The following is a 15,400-nucleotide window of genomic DNA, read 5'->3' on the forward strand; positions in this document are numbered from 1 at the left end:
GGCTAGCGACCAGTCCAGAATGTACTCCGCCTCTCACCAAAAGTCAGCTGTTATAGGCATACCCCCATGACCCAAGTGAGGATAAGCAACATCGAAAAGGGCTGGAGGGATGTATGGATGTCAATATGTAGTGTGAGTGCCATTGTTATTTATCAACGCTTTATCCTTTTGACATCACTGGTGGAGGATTTTCTACACCTTGTGCTCCTCCACTCTGTTTTTGCTTGGGGAGGCTTCACAGGTGATCAGTTGGGTTCAGGTGTGGAGGAGACATATCTGTCCACTCCATCACCAGTTTCCCAAAAAAGGAGATCATGTTCTGCTTCACAATGTCACAGCACATTTTGGATTTCCACAGTGAACCACAGCTCCCCTGTGCCGGCAGCACTTGTGCAGCCCCAGAGCATGATGGTACCTCCAACACGTTTGACTGCAGCAAGACACAATTATCTTGCTATGCACTTGTGTTGCCAGGTATTCAGACAATAATGGCTGTGTGTTGAGACATTTTCAATGGAAAGTAAACACTGTATACTGTGATACAAGCTGTACACTGACTACTCAATAGTATATCCAAGTTTATTGGTCCCTGAGAAGATGTACTTGCTTTCTGAAATGTGAGGGCTGTACTCCCATTTTAGAAGATATTGTAAAACTACACCAGAGTAAATCGGGTAAGATGCAAAAGGTCAGATGAGTCCCAAATTGTCAACAAAAAACAGCCAACATGTTTTTGTCCAGATTCCCACGTCCTTTCCTTTAATGCTTCAGCGAAAGGTTAAAAAAATGCCCTACCAAAATCATCTCAATGCCTTGAACCATGTGCCACCATTAGGAACACACAAAGGAAGGTCTGACAAATGACCACTTTAACGTCCCCTCTTTGACTTTAATGAATTTATACGTTATCTGGCCCCTAATGGAGGCCGTGGCGGAGGGGCTGGCGTGAGGCCATCACAAATGAAAAGCTCTGATTAGCGCAGAATGAGCCGAGAAAAAAAATGCCATTCATCTTGGTTAGCATCCTCCTGAGCTCTTTTATGAGTCGCTGTTACAAGGACGCAGGGGCGGGGGGGTGCTGGTCCTCCATTAAATGGGGGGCTGCTGCAGCTGAGTGGTCAGCGGGCCGCCCGGCGTTGACGGAGCGTCTGGCCGTTCGCACAGTTCAAGTCAGTGAATGGCTCAGTGCAGCTTGACTCCTGAATAACCTTCCGAGGTACCGGGAGGTTCACCCCTACATGACCCTGCTCTGTGGAGAGGCCTGTGTGTGTGAGAGGGGTGGGGGTGGGGAACTCCGGGGGCGGGGGTAGCGCCCCCTTTCAGTGTCACATTAGCAAAAGGTAAACATTATAATTGTCAGTATTTAATATGAATTCTAAAAATAAAATTCATTATTGATGAGATGTATTATTAAACATGAATGTGCACCTATATGTCACCTATAACACAAAACTTACATTGCGTATACATACAGTATACTGACACTGGATATCTTTAATACATGAAATGTATCAAAGTAACCGCCCCACACCCCACTATTTTTTCTGCATGCTATTTTTTTGAGAATTGTATTTATTAGATAATTGTTTACCTCATTACCTGCATTAAAAAAAATGATTTTGATTTTTCATTTGGTTCCCTTACTGTACCAAAAGGAACTAAAAGGTACATACTGTAACTGTAAAACCGAAGTATGTATGTGATGATGGCATAGCCTTGCACTGCTTGTCGCAATTGATAGATGCAATGTTGTCCATCCATTTTCTATACCGCTTATCCTCACCAGGGTCGCGGGGGTATGCTGAAGCCTATCACAGCTGTCTTTGGGCGAAAGGTGGGGTACACCCTGGACTGGTCGCCAGCCAATCACAGGGCACATATAGACAAACAACCATTCACACTCACATTCATACCTATGGACAGTTTGGAGTCACCAATTAACCTAGCATGTTTTTGGAATGTGGGAGGAAACCGGAGTAATTATGTTTACATATTGAAACAAATGGATATTTAGAAAATAAAATATGGTACTTAGTATGAAATGATGTGCCCTGTGATTGGCTGGCGACCAGTCCAGGGTGTACCCCGCCTCTCGCCTGAAGTCAGCTGGGATAGGCTCCAGCATGCTGAGGATGCTAATGAGGATAAGCGGTATAGAAAATGGCTGGATGGATAGTATGAAATGATTTCACTGATTTAGAAAGCATTCTTTTGGGAGGAGGGAAAACACATGTATTTTGTTTTTAATTTTATCATTAAAATTGTTATAAAATCTTATAACTCGGTCATTAGTATCATGTCCATCCATAAAACTGCTTCAGTGCAATTAGGATTATTTCAAAACAGTTAAAAAACGTATCGCTATCTCACTATTTGCTTCCTGGAATGTCAGCTGACAGAGTGTTTGTAATTTTTTTTAATTTTGTTTTTAAAGAACATTATTTTATCTGTTTGATCAAAAAGAACGCCACCATGTTACGCAAAAAAGAGAAAAACACAGGTCGGGTTAGACGTTTGATCCGGATCGTGTTGGAGCTTGATACGGACCACCACTGTTGTCATTGGGAGAAGTGCTGCTTTTTGACCGGCCCCTCCTCCTCCTCCCTGGCCGGGCCCCCCGGGCGTTAGAGCCGCCTCGCACACACTCTCAGTCCGGCCCCGGGGAGAGGAATGCGCTGGGATGCCGAGCACCGCCGACTCTGTAGGACAGCTACGAAGCCACAACTAGCACCGTTATGGACGGCAACGATCCGTATGTACACTTAAGTAAGTGCGATTTTCATATTTACACTTTTAAAGCCGTCTGTTCTTATTACGTCGCGTAGATAGAAAGAACGGAGTGGGGGGTACTTCGCTGGAGGAGTGTTCCCCGGCCATGGCGTCCTCTCTCTGGACTTTAACCACCAGCCCCCGCTGATAGTGTTGTGGTGTTCCCTGTACAATTATTGTTGTGTTGTAAAAAAAAAAAGTCTGGTGATTGTGGTGGTCAGGCAAGGTCAGGGGTTGGCACTTTGATTGCAGCTTATGTAATTTATGACCTGTTTGGAACTTAATTCACCGCATAGAAACAGACAAAAGAAATGGCAAATTCGTGGTGGTAAACAAACTTGTGGCACTCTGTAGCTCGCATGGGTCAGTATGGAGGGCATCCATCCCACACAGCCCCCCTGATGTCATTTTGCTAAGTAAAGCTTGCTCTTTCTCCATGGCTTTGCCCTTGAACCAGCTGATGGCGTTTTTTTTCCTTCTGTCTTTTTCCCCCTTCTATTAGCAGAATTGTTTATGTGACAGCTTTACAGTCTCATGGAGTTGGGCAACACGTGGATTGCAGTTGGCCAAAGGAACTGTTTGTGTGTGTGTTTGTGCTTAAGCCTCTGGAGTCACTTGCTATGTTTTTATCTATATCTTGTGATGCACGCTTCTTTGGGGAATGCCGCTCTTTAAAAGTGTATTTGACAAGCTTTTTGTGAAATCTGAGTTGGTAGAAATAGCAGAATATAAAAACACCCAATGCCTTCAACACATCTTTATAACAACTTTTGACTTTTATATCTCTCTGCAGCCATTATTTCGGACCTCATTATATTGTGCATCAGTACTGATATGTATACTCTCTATAATTTGTGCTGTTTTTCTAAGAAAGGGTGTGTGGCTCAGATAAGATAATTGCGCAGCATGAAATAATAACATAAAATAGGGCCTTTTCAGCAACAAACAGCCTCATTATGTTATCGCAGAAATCTCGGCACCATTTCAGAGAGGCTGAAAATTGTTTCCACAAACCAGCGTGCCTCCCAGGGGAATGAAAGAGACATCTGGATGGGACGCCATGAAGAGGGAAGCCCACAACGGTACTCACAGACCGGATACGGAGTATTTCTAGCATGTCTGTGGTTCACACGACATCTGGGAATTTGAAATTGTCTGCGAAAGAGTTGATAGTCAATGTCATTTTATGTCTTTTTCTTGCAACTCCGTAGTCTAAATTTGCCTGTACAGCATCAGTATCCAAAGTCAGAGGGCCATTTGTGGTCCACAGATCCTTTTTTTGTCCATAGGTATACCTATTGTAGGTATAAAATTAAATAAGGCCTGCAGCCAGACATTATTAGGACCACATTGAACAGAAAAACATAAATATTTATAAGAGGCAGTAGCAGTAAATTTGATATCAGGGTCCAATAATGTACTATATTTCATAAACTGTAAATAAGTCTCACAGTTGTGATTGTGAGTGTGAATGGTTGTTTGTTTATATGTGTCCTGTGATTGGCTGGCGACCAGTCCAGGGTGTACCCTGCCTCTCGCCCGGAGACAGCTGGGATAGGCTCCAGGATACCCGCGAACCTAGTGAGGATAAGCGGTATAGAAAATTGATGGATGGAAATAAGTCTCACAGGTCCCACAATAATGTATTGTGAGTTGTCCAAAATGTAGCCTTGATGATGGAATTCAGACAAGAAAATCGAGTTTTAGTTGGACATGTACATTACTCAGTGGTGCCCATGACGTCGATCACCAAGGAAGTTCGGGTCGATCACATAAACACCACTATAGATGTCATATTATATCAGTCAGCTGATAATAAGCTCCCCTTCTGATTTGCTGTTGTTCCCCCTGCATCTAAAATTAATTGGTGAACTGATGTTTCATGCTACACATGATGAGATGCAACTTTCATCTTTATTATTTAGATGAGATTAAATGAATCAACTGTGTTGAAATCCATTACAGAAATGTGTGTTATTACACTGCTGTATTTTAAACTATTATTTCATGATGAATTGGAAAATGTGATCATTACTGAAAGCTTTTCAATATGTAGCTTTGACTTCGGCTACATTATGTTTTGCATTATCATTTTCAATTATTGTATATCGGTGATGTTAGATAGCAAATGCTAACTGGGCTAATGCATGAACTTGATGTGTAATTATCTTTATTGCCATATTGAATATAATTATCATGTCAACTAGTTTGATTACATGTAAACTGAATGTGAAATACTAATCATTAGTATTTAGTATAAGGTTTCAAAGGTTACCTTTAGATTTTACTTCTAACTTACATCCTGAAAAGTGCATGCACCCCTGATATACAGTACATGTATAATGTATGTTGAAATTGAATATATACTGTATATTTCCATATTTATAGTAATAGGTAGATCTTTTGTAACCTGGTCGTTGTAAAAGTAGCTCACAAGCTGAAAAAGTGTGAGCACCTCTGCTCAACGCCTGCAGTCTAAAGAAATATCAACACAACACTTTTGTTTTTGCTGAACGGAAAGCCAGAGCATCTCAAACATGCTCAACGGGTGACATTTATGGTTCGTATGCTGGCCATGCAAGAAGTGGGCTGTTTTCTACTTCCAGGAATGGTGTGCCCACCCTTGCAACAAGGGGCCGTGCATAATCATGCAACATGAGGTGATGGTCATGGGTGAACAGTGGGTCTCAGGATCTTGTCACACTATCTCTGTAAATTCAAAATGCCATCATTTGTTGTGCATAACATTTACCTGTCCATACCATAACACCACCACCACAGACCACGTACTGGCAAATTCTCACCACACTGCCTTTGGAGACAGCTTATGATAGAAAAATGAACATTCAATTCATGGGCATTCCTGCAGTCCGCATGTCTATTGCATCCTCCCTCAACACATACGATATCTGTGGCATTGTGCTGTGTGATAAAATTGCACATTTTGGGATGGGCTTTCATTGTGTCCAGCCTAAGGCAGGCCTGTGCAATAATCATCAGCATCTTGATATGTCACATCTGTGAGTGTTGCAGTGCTAAAGCCTAAATCACTCACTTTGTACACAGAACGCACAAAGGACATAAAACACAGTAATAAAAACAGCAAATGCAAGAATCATAGAGTCATACAAAACCGACAGCAACTCCTGACGTTTATCCATGTGATTGCCTTGCACACTGAAAGGGGCGGAGATGGAAGTCCATAAGACCACTACGCTGCTCAGCTATCACACTCCATTTCATAGAAGGGGATCCATACACATGTTCAAAGAAGCCATTTTTATCCTTGATGATGTGTGTGGCATTTGAGCAGCTTGGACCTGGCATGCAATCACTGTTGTTAAGCGTCTCTTCCTTTTCTGAGGATTTTATGATGTCTAATTCGTAGGGCTTTCAAATGATTGACATTTTCATCAGATTAATCACAGTTTTAATAAATCATGATTAATCACCATTTACAGCTATGTCTGAAATATGCCAAATGTCATGAACAGAAAAATACAGGACAGGACAAATATTCATCCATTCATTTTCTACTGCTTATCCTCACGAGGGTTGTGGGTGTGCTGGAGTCTATCCCAGCTGTCTTTGGGCGAGAGGCGGGGTACACCCTGGACTGGTGGCCAGCCAATCACAGGGCACATATAGACAAATATCCATTCACACTCACATACATACCTATGAACAATTTGGAGTCGCCAATTAATCTAACATGTTTTTGGAATGGCAGAGGAAAAACACAGAGATGTCCGAGGGTGGAATCAAACCACATCAGCCAGCAGGACAAATATATTAAATATATTTAAATATACACTTAAATATATTTGTATGTATAAATGGCTCTGTATGAACCGGAAATTTAAATCAAAGCTAAAAGGTAGCACACATGTCAGAAAATCTATTTAAAAAACCACTAGTCTCTTTAATAGTAGCAAAACATTTCAATCACATTATAACTGTGTTATTATGAGCAGTGAAGGGTTGTGTTCAAAGACACCATGTAATTGAAGTTCAGTTAATGTATTTGAGGGATTTCCAAGCATACTTAAGTGCAGCAAATTGTATGTCTGTATTAAGAGATGCAAAGTGAGTGATAGGAATAACCAGGGATTGTTTTTCTTTGTGTTTCTGTTCATTTAGACCACACATCCGCACACAATGAAGATGTTGTGATGAGAGATGAGTGTATGCACCTTGTGTGAATGTGGTGAGGATGACGGAAAGATGTGCTTGCAAGTTGGAGATAATGGCGTTGGAATTCCTTGGAATTGTTGGAATTGATGTGTTCAGGTCAGAATAAAAGTGTTGGACTCTGTGGGGACGCTATAATGTGCGTCCAGCTGCCGTCATAACAGAGAGGTGTGGCTTGCCATGGGGATCATGCATTCATTATGCTAAAAAAATGTATGGAATTAAATGATTGAGTTACCGCCATAAACTTGTTATTTTTTACAGCCCTTCCTCACACTTAGGAAACCTAATGAAAAGAAAAATATGAACTTAACAATAATGAAAGTGACTTGTCCATCTTCACTGTATACTGCGTATTCTTCCACCTCTGTCTTCTACAGCTGCATGCATGCATTTAATTACTTCTTTTTTTCTCTTTGTACAGTATTAATAATTTCTGGGAACCACAAAACATAACACAAGGACTACCTGCACACTGTAACTCTGTACATTAAAGGGGAACTGCACTTTTTTGGAATTTTGCCATCATTCACAATCCTTATGTGAAACATAAGGAACATATTTCTTTCCCTTTTATGTGTGTTATAACAAGAGGAAATGAGTTAATTTCAGTTAGCTTACAATGCTGTCATTGGGATACACCAGTACGACTAAGAAGCCCTCTAAACAAAACTGGAAACATTCACATCAACAATCACATCTTCAATGGTAAAAGTAACCTTGCATATTTATGTATCTTTTTAATTTGTCATTCATATGCATTTAGAATTGTTTTATGTCTGTAAAACTGTAATGTAGCTCATGTAGTCCGGTTCCAGTTGCCATTTTGTAACTAGCTTCTTAGTTTGAAATGAAGGACATTGTGATAACAATACACTAAGAACACAGATGAACTCACGCAGTGTATTAATAACACGACAAAACGTGTGCCGTATTGTATGCTAACCGGGAAACGTATGCAAACCGAGGTAAAATTTTGGCGTAAATTTTCTGCTAATGCTAACGGAGGTTGAACTGTATTATTGTTAGAACACCATTTAAAAAGTCTTGTATGTTTTGTATGACAGGTGGCCTTTTAAATTAAATTCAACAATCAACAATCAAATGTTGCATAAGACAAATATCCAATAAAACAGTGAACAACATCTGTCAAGTTTGTTAGATCTTTTATGTGATGAAAGGGAGTCATAAAAATTTCTATCACCCATGTCTTGGCTCTGACACGATAAACAAATCACACCTTAAAATGCCACTGACAAAGCGTACGTCAAAACAGGGCCATAAATATGACTTCTTGTCTTGCATTGGGTGAGGATTAAGGACATTAATTCATCCTAAATGTGCCGCTTGGATGAAACAAAACGTGATCTGATTCACTCGAAGGTCCATGCTCATCTTTTCCCAGAGTTACTTTTGACGATTACAGCCCTCCTTGTCTTTTCTTTGATGATGAGAACTTATTTAAGTGCAAAATTCATGACAGGGACGGTGCAAGGAAGGGGGAACTGTTAAAGAAGAAGTAAAGGGAGGAGGTGAAGTGAACTCACATCACTTTTCCCTGAGGTCACGCTCACATTCACATATATAGCTCAACTTCCCAACATGCAGTCTAACATATAGCTAACTCATTGTCTGGCTGAACGCTGTCATGTGACTTAAAGAATGTGGGTTTTATACTATTAGTCTGTAAAGCTTTGACGGCATTAAAGAAAAAAACCTGCTCGCTGACTTGCCGAGCCCTTCCACACAGCGCTCCACACCCACTTACCCGCAGAGATAAACAAACCACACAGGTAGGGGAGGGTGTGTCTGCAAGTTTGTTCAAGGATTCTCTCTCCGCTTGAGTGCTAATGCATTAGCACACAATACGTTCTGTAGTATTGAAAGTGTGTGTCAGTGGGAAAAGGCTGCATGACTGGATTGTGTGTGTGTGTGTGTGTGTGTGTATTGGCGCATGTGCTTATGGTGAGAAACAGGGTTGAGGGAAAAGGGAGCGCAAGGGAGGCCATTCTCAGGGCTAATTGTCAGTAATTAGTCATTAGTGAGGAAGGTCAAAGCCTTGTTTTAATTCCAGCTTTAATCAAGCAGAGGACCTCGGAAAGGCCCACAGGCTGCAGCGGTGTTTGTGTTAAGAAATGGCTTCATTAATTGTGTAATAACTTCATGCAGTACACACACATTACCGCTTTATGAACTCGTATTTATTTACTTTAATTTTGATTTATTTATTTATGTATTCATTATTGACTTTTATTTTCTTTTTTTAATACTTAAATGTTCACCTTGTGCATGCATGGATTTTCTCCGGATACTCCAGTTTCCTGAAACATTCCCATTCCATAAAACATGCATATTAAGTTAATTAGCGGCTCTTAAATTGCCCTTAGGTATGAATATGAGTGTGAATAGTTGTTTGTCTATATGTGCCCTGGCGACCAATCCAGGGTGTACCCCGCCTCTCGCCCATAGTCAGCTGGGATAGGCTCCAGTAAACGTCCGCGACCCGAATAGGATAAGCGGCATAGAAAATGGATGGATGGATGGAACATGGAAGTGATCAAACCATCAGTAACTGCTGAGTCACAGAAGGGTTAGGATTACCATTACCATTTAATCTGAATCTTGATACAAGAAGCTAACAGAACAGCACTTCAAATAATCTTCAAAAAATTTGGTTGGCTAGTATGTCAATTATCCACACGAATAACCTGAGAATATAAACTGTCCAAGACAGAAATGATTATCTGCCAGCACATCAAAATTCTCCCGATATCCTTTTAAATAAACATTAGAACAGGGAGCTGGCAGCACAGCCCTTGCTGCATGTGTACTTACCAACAACACACATAACTGAACAGATTGTCCAGGCTGCATCAAATTGGCAAACACTGCTTTGGACGACGGCCACCAACAGTAATCAGATACCTTTGTCAACAGCAGCCGTGCAAAGACACACAAGAAAGAGGTAGAGCAGACAGACGCAACCGCTACCGAGACTTTACCAATCCCAACGGGAGAAGCCGAAATAATCCTTAAATGCATTTTGTGTTATAATAGAACGTGGTGTCATTGTCCCACATAAAACACAGTGAATTAACCCTGGGCGCTAAATTTAGTAGTCTCACACACTGAATGACAAGTGACATGCTGAACAAGAGGTTAAAAAGGGAGTACATTTAATGGGTACACCCTTGAACACAAATCCAATTTTTGCATAGAAAATAATGTAAATGCAATGATCGTTTACAGTATATAAGTACAAAATATATTATCATCGTGACCCTAGTGAAGACAAGAAATGTAATCCCCCTCTGGATTGTATGGTTTATTTAGGTCCCCTTAGGCTTTGTCATGTATTGTTCGCCATGGTCTTTAAGGTATATTTTGGGACCGTGTTTGCATCTGGCTTTTCGCTTTTCTCTCTCCCTGTTTGCTTGACCTACTGTCCAGCATACTAACAAGACAATTACTGACTTCCTGGAATGGCATACATGAGGAACGACGGCCCAAAACCAAGCACATGTTGCATATTATTAATAGCTATCACAGTTCACTGGCAGCCAACCATGTCACCAGTAATCCATATTTTAACTTCATGGCATCAAAGAGAATCACAGATGTTTGGAAGGAGGTGGAACATTCTTCGGCCCATTTCATACTGATATTGTCTGACCCAATCCTGAAAAGGAAACAAAAACAATTTGGCATGAAAATGTGCAGTTCAGTAGAGTACAATATGAAATGGTAAATAAATCCTGATCAGGGTTGTATATTTTACTGCAGGGTGTGTATAGGCCAGGGCGTCATTATGGGGTAACATGCCAGCAAATGCAACCAAATTAAGGAACCTGATACAATGCTGGAGTAGGAATCTGAATCTTGGGTTTGTGTAATCCATTTAATGTTTTATGTTTTTTTTCCAATTCCATCCATCCGTTTTCTATGATGCTTATCCTCCCTAAGGTTGCGGCAGTATGCTGGAGGCGGGGTACACCCAGAACCGGTCGCCAGCCAATCACAGCGCACATATAGACAAACAACCATTCACACTCTCATTCATACCATGGACAATTTAGAGTCACCAATGTGGGAGGAAACCATAGTACCAGAGAAAATTCACACACACACACACACAGGGAGAAAATGCAAACTCCACACAGATTTGTTCTAATTCAATTTCCATTATTTCATATGCCAATCATCTGTCAACCAATCAACACTCAGTAAACTGTACATTAAAGACAACTGTGAACCTCATAGCTCTTTGGCGACGGAGGCAAAGAAAAACTCTTTCACATATGTACATAGTACCTTTGATCACGGGTATGATATTCTTCACATTTTAATTAACGAAACACACTAAAATATACAATTAGTATTATTTGAGCAACCAAATTGACTTTTTGAGGTATACGATATACTCGGGGTGTCACAGGACAAGACGATACACAAGATTGGTACCTTTACCTAACAGTACCTTTAAGAAAAGTACAAAGAAAAAACATTATGACAATATATTGCAGTCTACTAATTTACTTTCTACTACGTTGCACTCTTCTTCACTCTGTATGTACTCTACAGGCCCTGTCTCCACCCACTGAGACAAAAAGACTGTGTGGCTGACAAAAGGGCTCACTCTGTTCATGCCATTGTTCTATGGAGCAAACACACAGATGTGCTGAAACTAATGGACAGAATGAATTCTCTTCCTGCTTATTTGGAAGCGGGAGACGAAGAAACACACACATGCACATGGCAATATATTAAGGCGAATTTCATTTATTGTGTAATTAATTCATTTATTATGCGCACAAGACATTTTTTTAATGAATGAGAAATTCTGTCATATTTTTATCTCAGGAGATCTTGTCACACGAGACACCTCTATAATATACCATACCAAATTGTATCCTGACAAAAGTTTGCATATTTAGGGGTCCCGGACTCAACCCCACAAAACTTGCTCAGTAATGGCCGAACTGGTGACAGAGAAATACCTGCCGGCAGTGTCACAGGAAGTCACACAGGTAGTCTGCCATAGCCTATTGGCAGTAGCTGGCTACAGCACAGCATGGTTGCATGCAAGCATGCAACATCGTTGACTCATAGAATGATTGTAATGCCATTGCAACTCGCTGGTTCTTCATTATAACCGACAAGGACAAAGACTCCAAAAGTCAAAAACCCACAGAATGAACACTCAACCGCAACTACATTATTGTGCATGACAAAGACGTCATTGAATTAAAATGATCGCTACTCTCGAGTAACGACAGCCGCCAACTTTCACAATAGAAGTAATCAAAATGACTTAAAAAAGGGACAGGAAATAATCCACAAAGTTGGGCAAATTGCAGGAATACAACAGAATAAAAGTGGTAGGACAAGAAAACAAGCTGACGCACAAATGCACATTGAGAGTGGCATGGTACAAATTTCATATGTGTGTGAGTACACGCTAAGGAAAGATATTTCAATTGTACAGTATCAATAACAGTAGTAATGCCGTTCCTCACAATGTCTGGCAATGGTTACTAAAATGCCTGTGATCTCTGTCACACTCTGTTTGATTTGTTGCGTTCTTTTGTGTTGGTTCTCCTTATTTCCTGTTTTATTTTGCAAGTGCTTCCTGTTTTGGGCTATTTTCAGTCCCCTTTACCTCATATCTCGTGCATCTGTGGAAGCTGCAAGTCACAGTTGGTCGTGATTGGTAATGAGTTGGCTTCTTAAGGAGAATGTGTGGCTTATCTCATTTGCTGGTTCATTGTGAATGTCTTGTTGGCTTTGGACAAATGTTTTGATGTTTTGATGCTGCCCGCTACATTATCTATTCGTCCTTTTTGCCACTTTGGAAGGAAGCGCCAGCTATTGTGAGTCGCCCCGCAACTGTTTGTGGCTGTATGAAAGATGTTTTACCTGTACGAGACACCTGTCTCTACATCCTGGGGTCACGGCCATGTGACAATTTCCCTGCATACTGTAAATCAGGGGTGCTCACACTTTTTCAGCATGCGAGCTACTTTTAAAATGACCGAGTCAAAATGATCTACCCACTACAAAAATGCAAAACATCTATTTATTTTCAAATGTATTGAGGATTATTTGTACGTACAATGTATGTTGATGTACCTTACATAACCAAATGAGCCAATATTGCAAAACACACATAATTAACTATTAACATTTTTTGTAATTACCTGAGTTTACTTTGATGACTTGCACTGAATTGAACCAGCCAGGGATGCATAGTCCGGACAGTAGCTGCTGATAGCCAGGTTAGCCAGGCAAACGCACTTCGAAAAAGACATTGTGAAAAAAAAAGTCCACCTCCCATTCCGTATGGAAGTGATATGTTTTTGCCTTTTTACTTGGTCCAGCTCCTTCACTCATTTTAGTGACCATAAACTTTAGCGAGGGCTTTAAAATCTCGCAATTCGCCGACTAGCTTAGCACTTTGCATCGTTGTTTACGCATGAGCGGTGACCTAAAGGTCAAAATTCAGTTGTCATCTGACTGGTTGTCCTGTATGTCAATCAAGTAACGGGGATGGATGATAGGCTGACATCGTAAGTTCTGCTGCACTTAGAGACGTTGTTTGATTTGATTGGTCGCCCGAAGGGCAACATTCAGTTGTCATCTGAATGGCTGCCCTGTATATCAATCAAGTGACGGCATTGATGCAAGGATGATATTTTTTTAATGTCACGCCGCGATCGACCAGCGATCGACCAGTACCACCTCCGCGATCGACCGGTAGATCGCGATCGACTTAATGAGCACCCCTGCTGTAAATAGTGGGATATCATGTCAAAGACGAGATTGTAACATATCAACACTGCTATATATGATGTTATATTTTAGACCCTTTGCACTAGTAACTCAGAAAAATGCATGCAAGCATACTGAAGTGAACTGAAGTGTACTGCATGGTGGCCACCGATTACAGACTATTACATTTGTACACTGTGCATAAATGTTGTTAGACGACAATGTGACTGTCTCCGTGTAGTCATGTATGAACCCTTTTTAAGAAGCAGTAATTGGAAACTACAGCTTCTACTGTAAGTATGATCCCCCTCCCTGCTGCTGCTACTTTGAGTGCCCCCTCTCCACCATTGCCGCCAATTCCACTCCAGACACTATGCTCTGTAACAGGTGTCCCCTGCAACATAGAGAGACACACAAGTTGATTTGTGTCATCAGTCGGGTAGCAAACAGTTCCTTTGGGATTGATCTCAAGGGAAGGATAATCTGGCTAATCTTGTAACCGCCGCTGATGGACTCCGCCTCTTTTTGCTCTCCACCTCCTCACTGTTCCTAAAATGTGATTCGGAGTTTCCGCCTCATTTTTAGTCCATCAGCGCACCATCACCCGACTCTGAAGAAGCAGGCCGGTGATTGGCGTCCTGCTGGTGCCACGCGCTTGCACCCGAAGGCATGTGGCAACCTGCAGCGTCACCTGCAGCTGGAGGTGAAGCCGGGAGGGAGCTGGGTTATGGCCACTGTGAGTAGTCATCTTGCTGCATCCTTGCAGGGGATAGTAATAATGAGAGGTACATCAGGGTCTGTTGTGTGTTCTTTTCTTTTATGTTCTGTGTTTTTCCCACACAAGGTTGCAGCGCTAGCAGATGTATTATGGTAATACCTTTAATCCCTGAATGCTGTTTTTAAAACTTATCTTTCCATCAGAGCAAATAATGTGTGCTGCTTTGTTGTGTTGGGTCTTCAGCGTAGGTTACACTGAAAATGTTGACTTATAAAGCATGGAATCACATGTGGTAACTTCAACAGGTTCATTAAAACAGACACTGGATACCTCATGTGATTTTTCAGCAAAAATATTAAATTTATTTGATTTATAATGTTTAGGAAATTTAAGTAATAAAATAAAACAGGAAACATAAATAAGGAACTGATGAAATTGATGAAAAAATATACATAAATATACAAAAATCTTAATTTTGTAATCTATGTAGTGCAGTAATGTTTGGTATTTTATTATACAGTACCAAGCATTGTTTTATTATGGCCAGATTAGAGAATTACATTGATTTCATTCCATGCAGCAGATGTTTATTGATTGTTTCATTCAAACCATACATCTCCAATACACGCAACACTCAAATACAGGGAACCCCCCCCCCTGACAGGGAACACCCCCGTCCCACTTGTTGCCTCGTCCTTCACTATCTGCATGTCTCTCAACACTCGGCCCTTTCCAATCAACAGCCACACCCACCCCATCCTGCTTGCGCTCATTGCTGTGCATCTGCTGGCCAGCATCCTTCATCCATTATTGCTCGCCTTGCTTTTGCCGTCTGCTTCTTCCTGTGTTTCAGAGATGTGGTGGGAGGTGTTGATGTGATGAGTTGTTTTTACTGCCACACATACTGTACTCAGACCATTAGTCGGCATCTGTGCTTGTGTGTGCAGTCATGCC

The 15,400-nt window shown here is 41.1% G+C and overlaps 1 protein-coding gene across 1 annotated transcript in view; it reads left to right on the top strand.

Moving 5' to 3' along the window:
• The first annotated feature begins 2,598 nt into the window (after positions 1 to 2,598).
• The window catches only part of rxrgb (retinoid X receptor, gamma b), a 37,791-nt gene continuing 24,989 nt past the window's right edge, over positions 2,599 to 15,400 (top strand). The window contains exon 1 of the mRNA XM_058072204.1: positions 2,599 to 2,766. Coding sequence (XP_057928187.1) covers positions 2,736 to 2,766 — 31 coding nt within the window. The 5' untranslated portion in view covers positions 2,599 to 2,735. The remainder of the gene's footprint in view (positions 2,767 to 15,400) is intronic.

The sequence above is a fragment of the Doryrhamphus excisus genome, chromosome 5 (assembly GCF_030265055.1).
Source record: "Doryrhamphus excisus isolate RoL2022-K1 chromosome 5, RoL_Dexc_1.0, whole genome shotgun sequence".
In the NCBI taxonomy this organism is placed as follows: Eukaryota; Metazoa; Chordata; class Actinopteri; order Syngnathiformes; family Syngnathidae; genus Doryrhamphus; species Doryrhamphus excisus.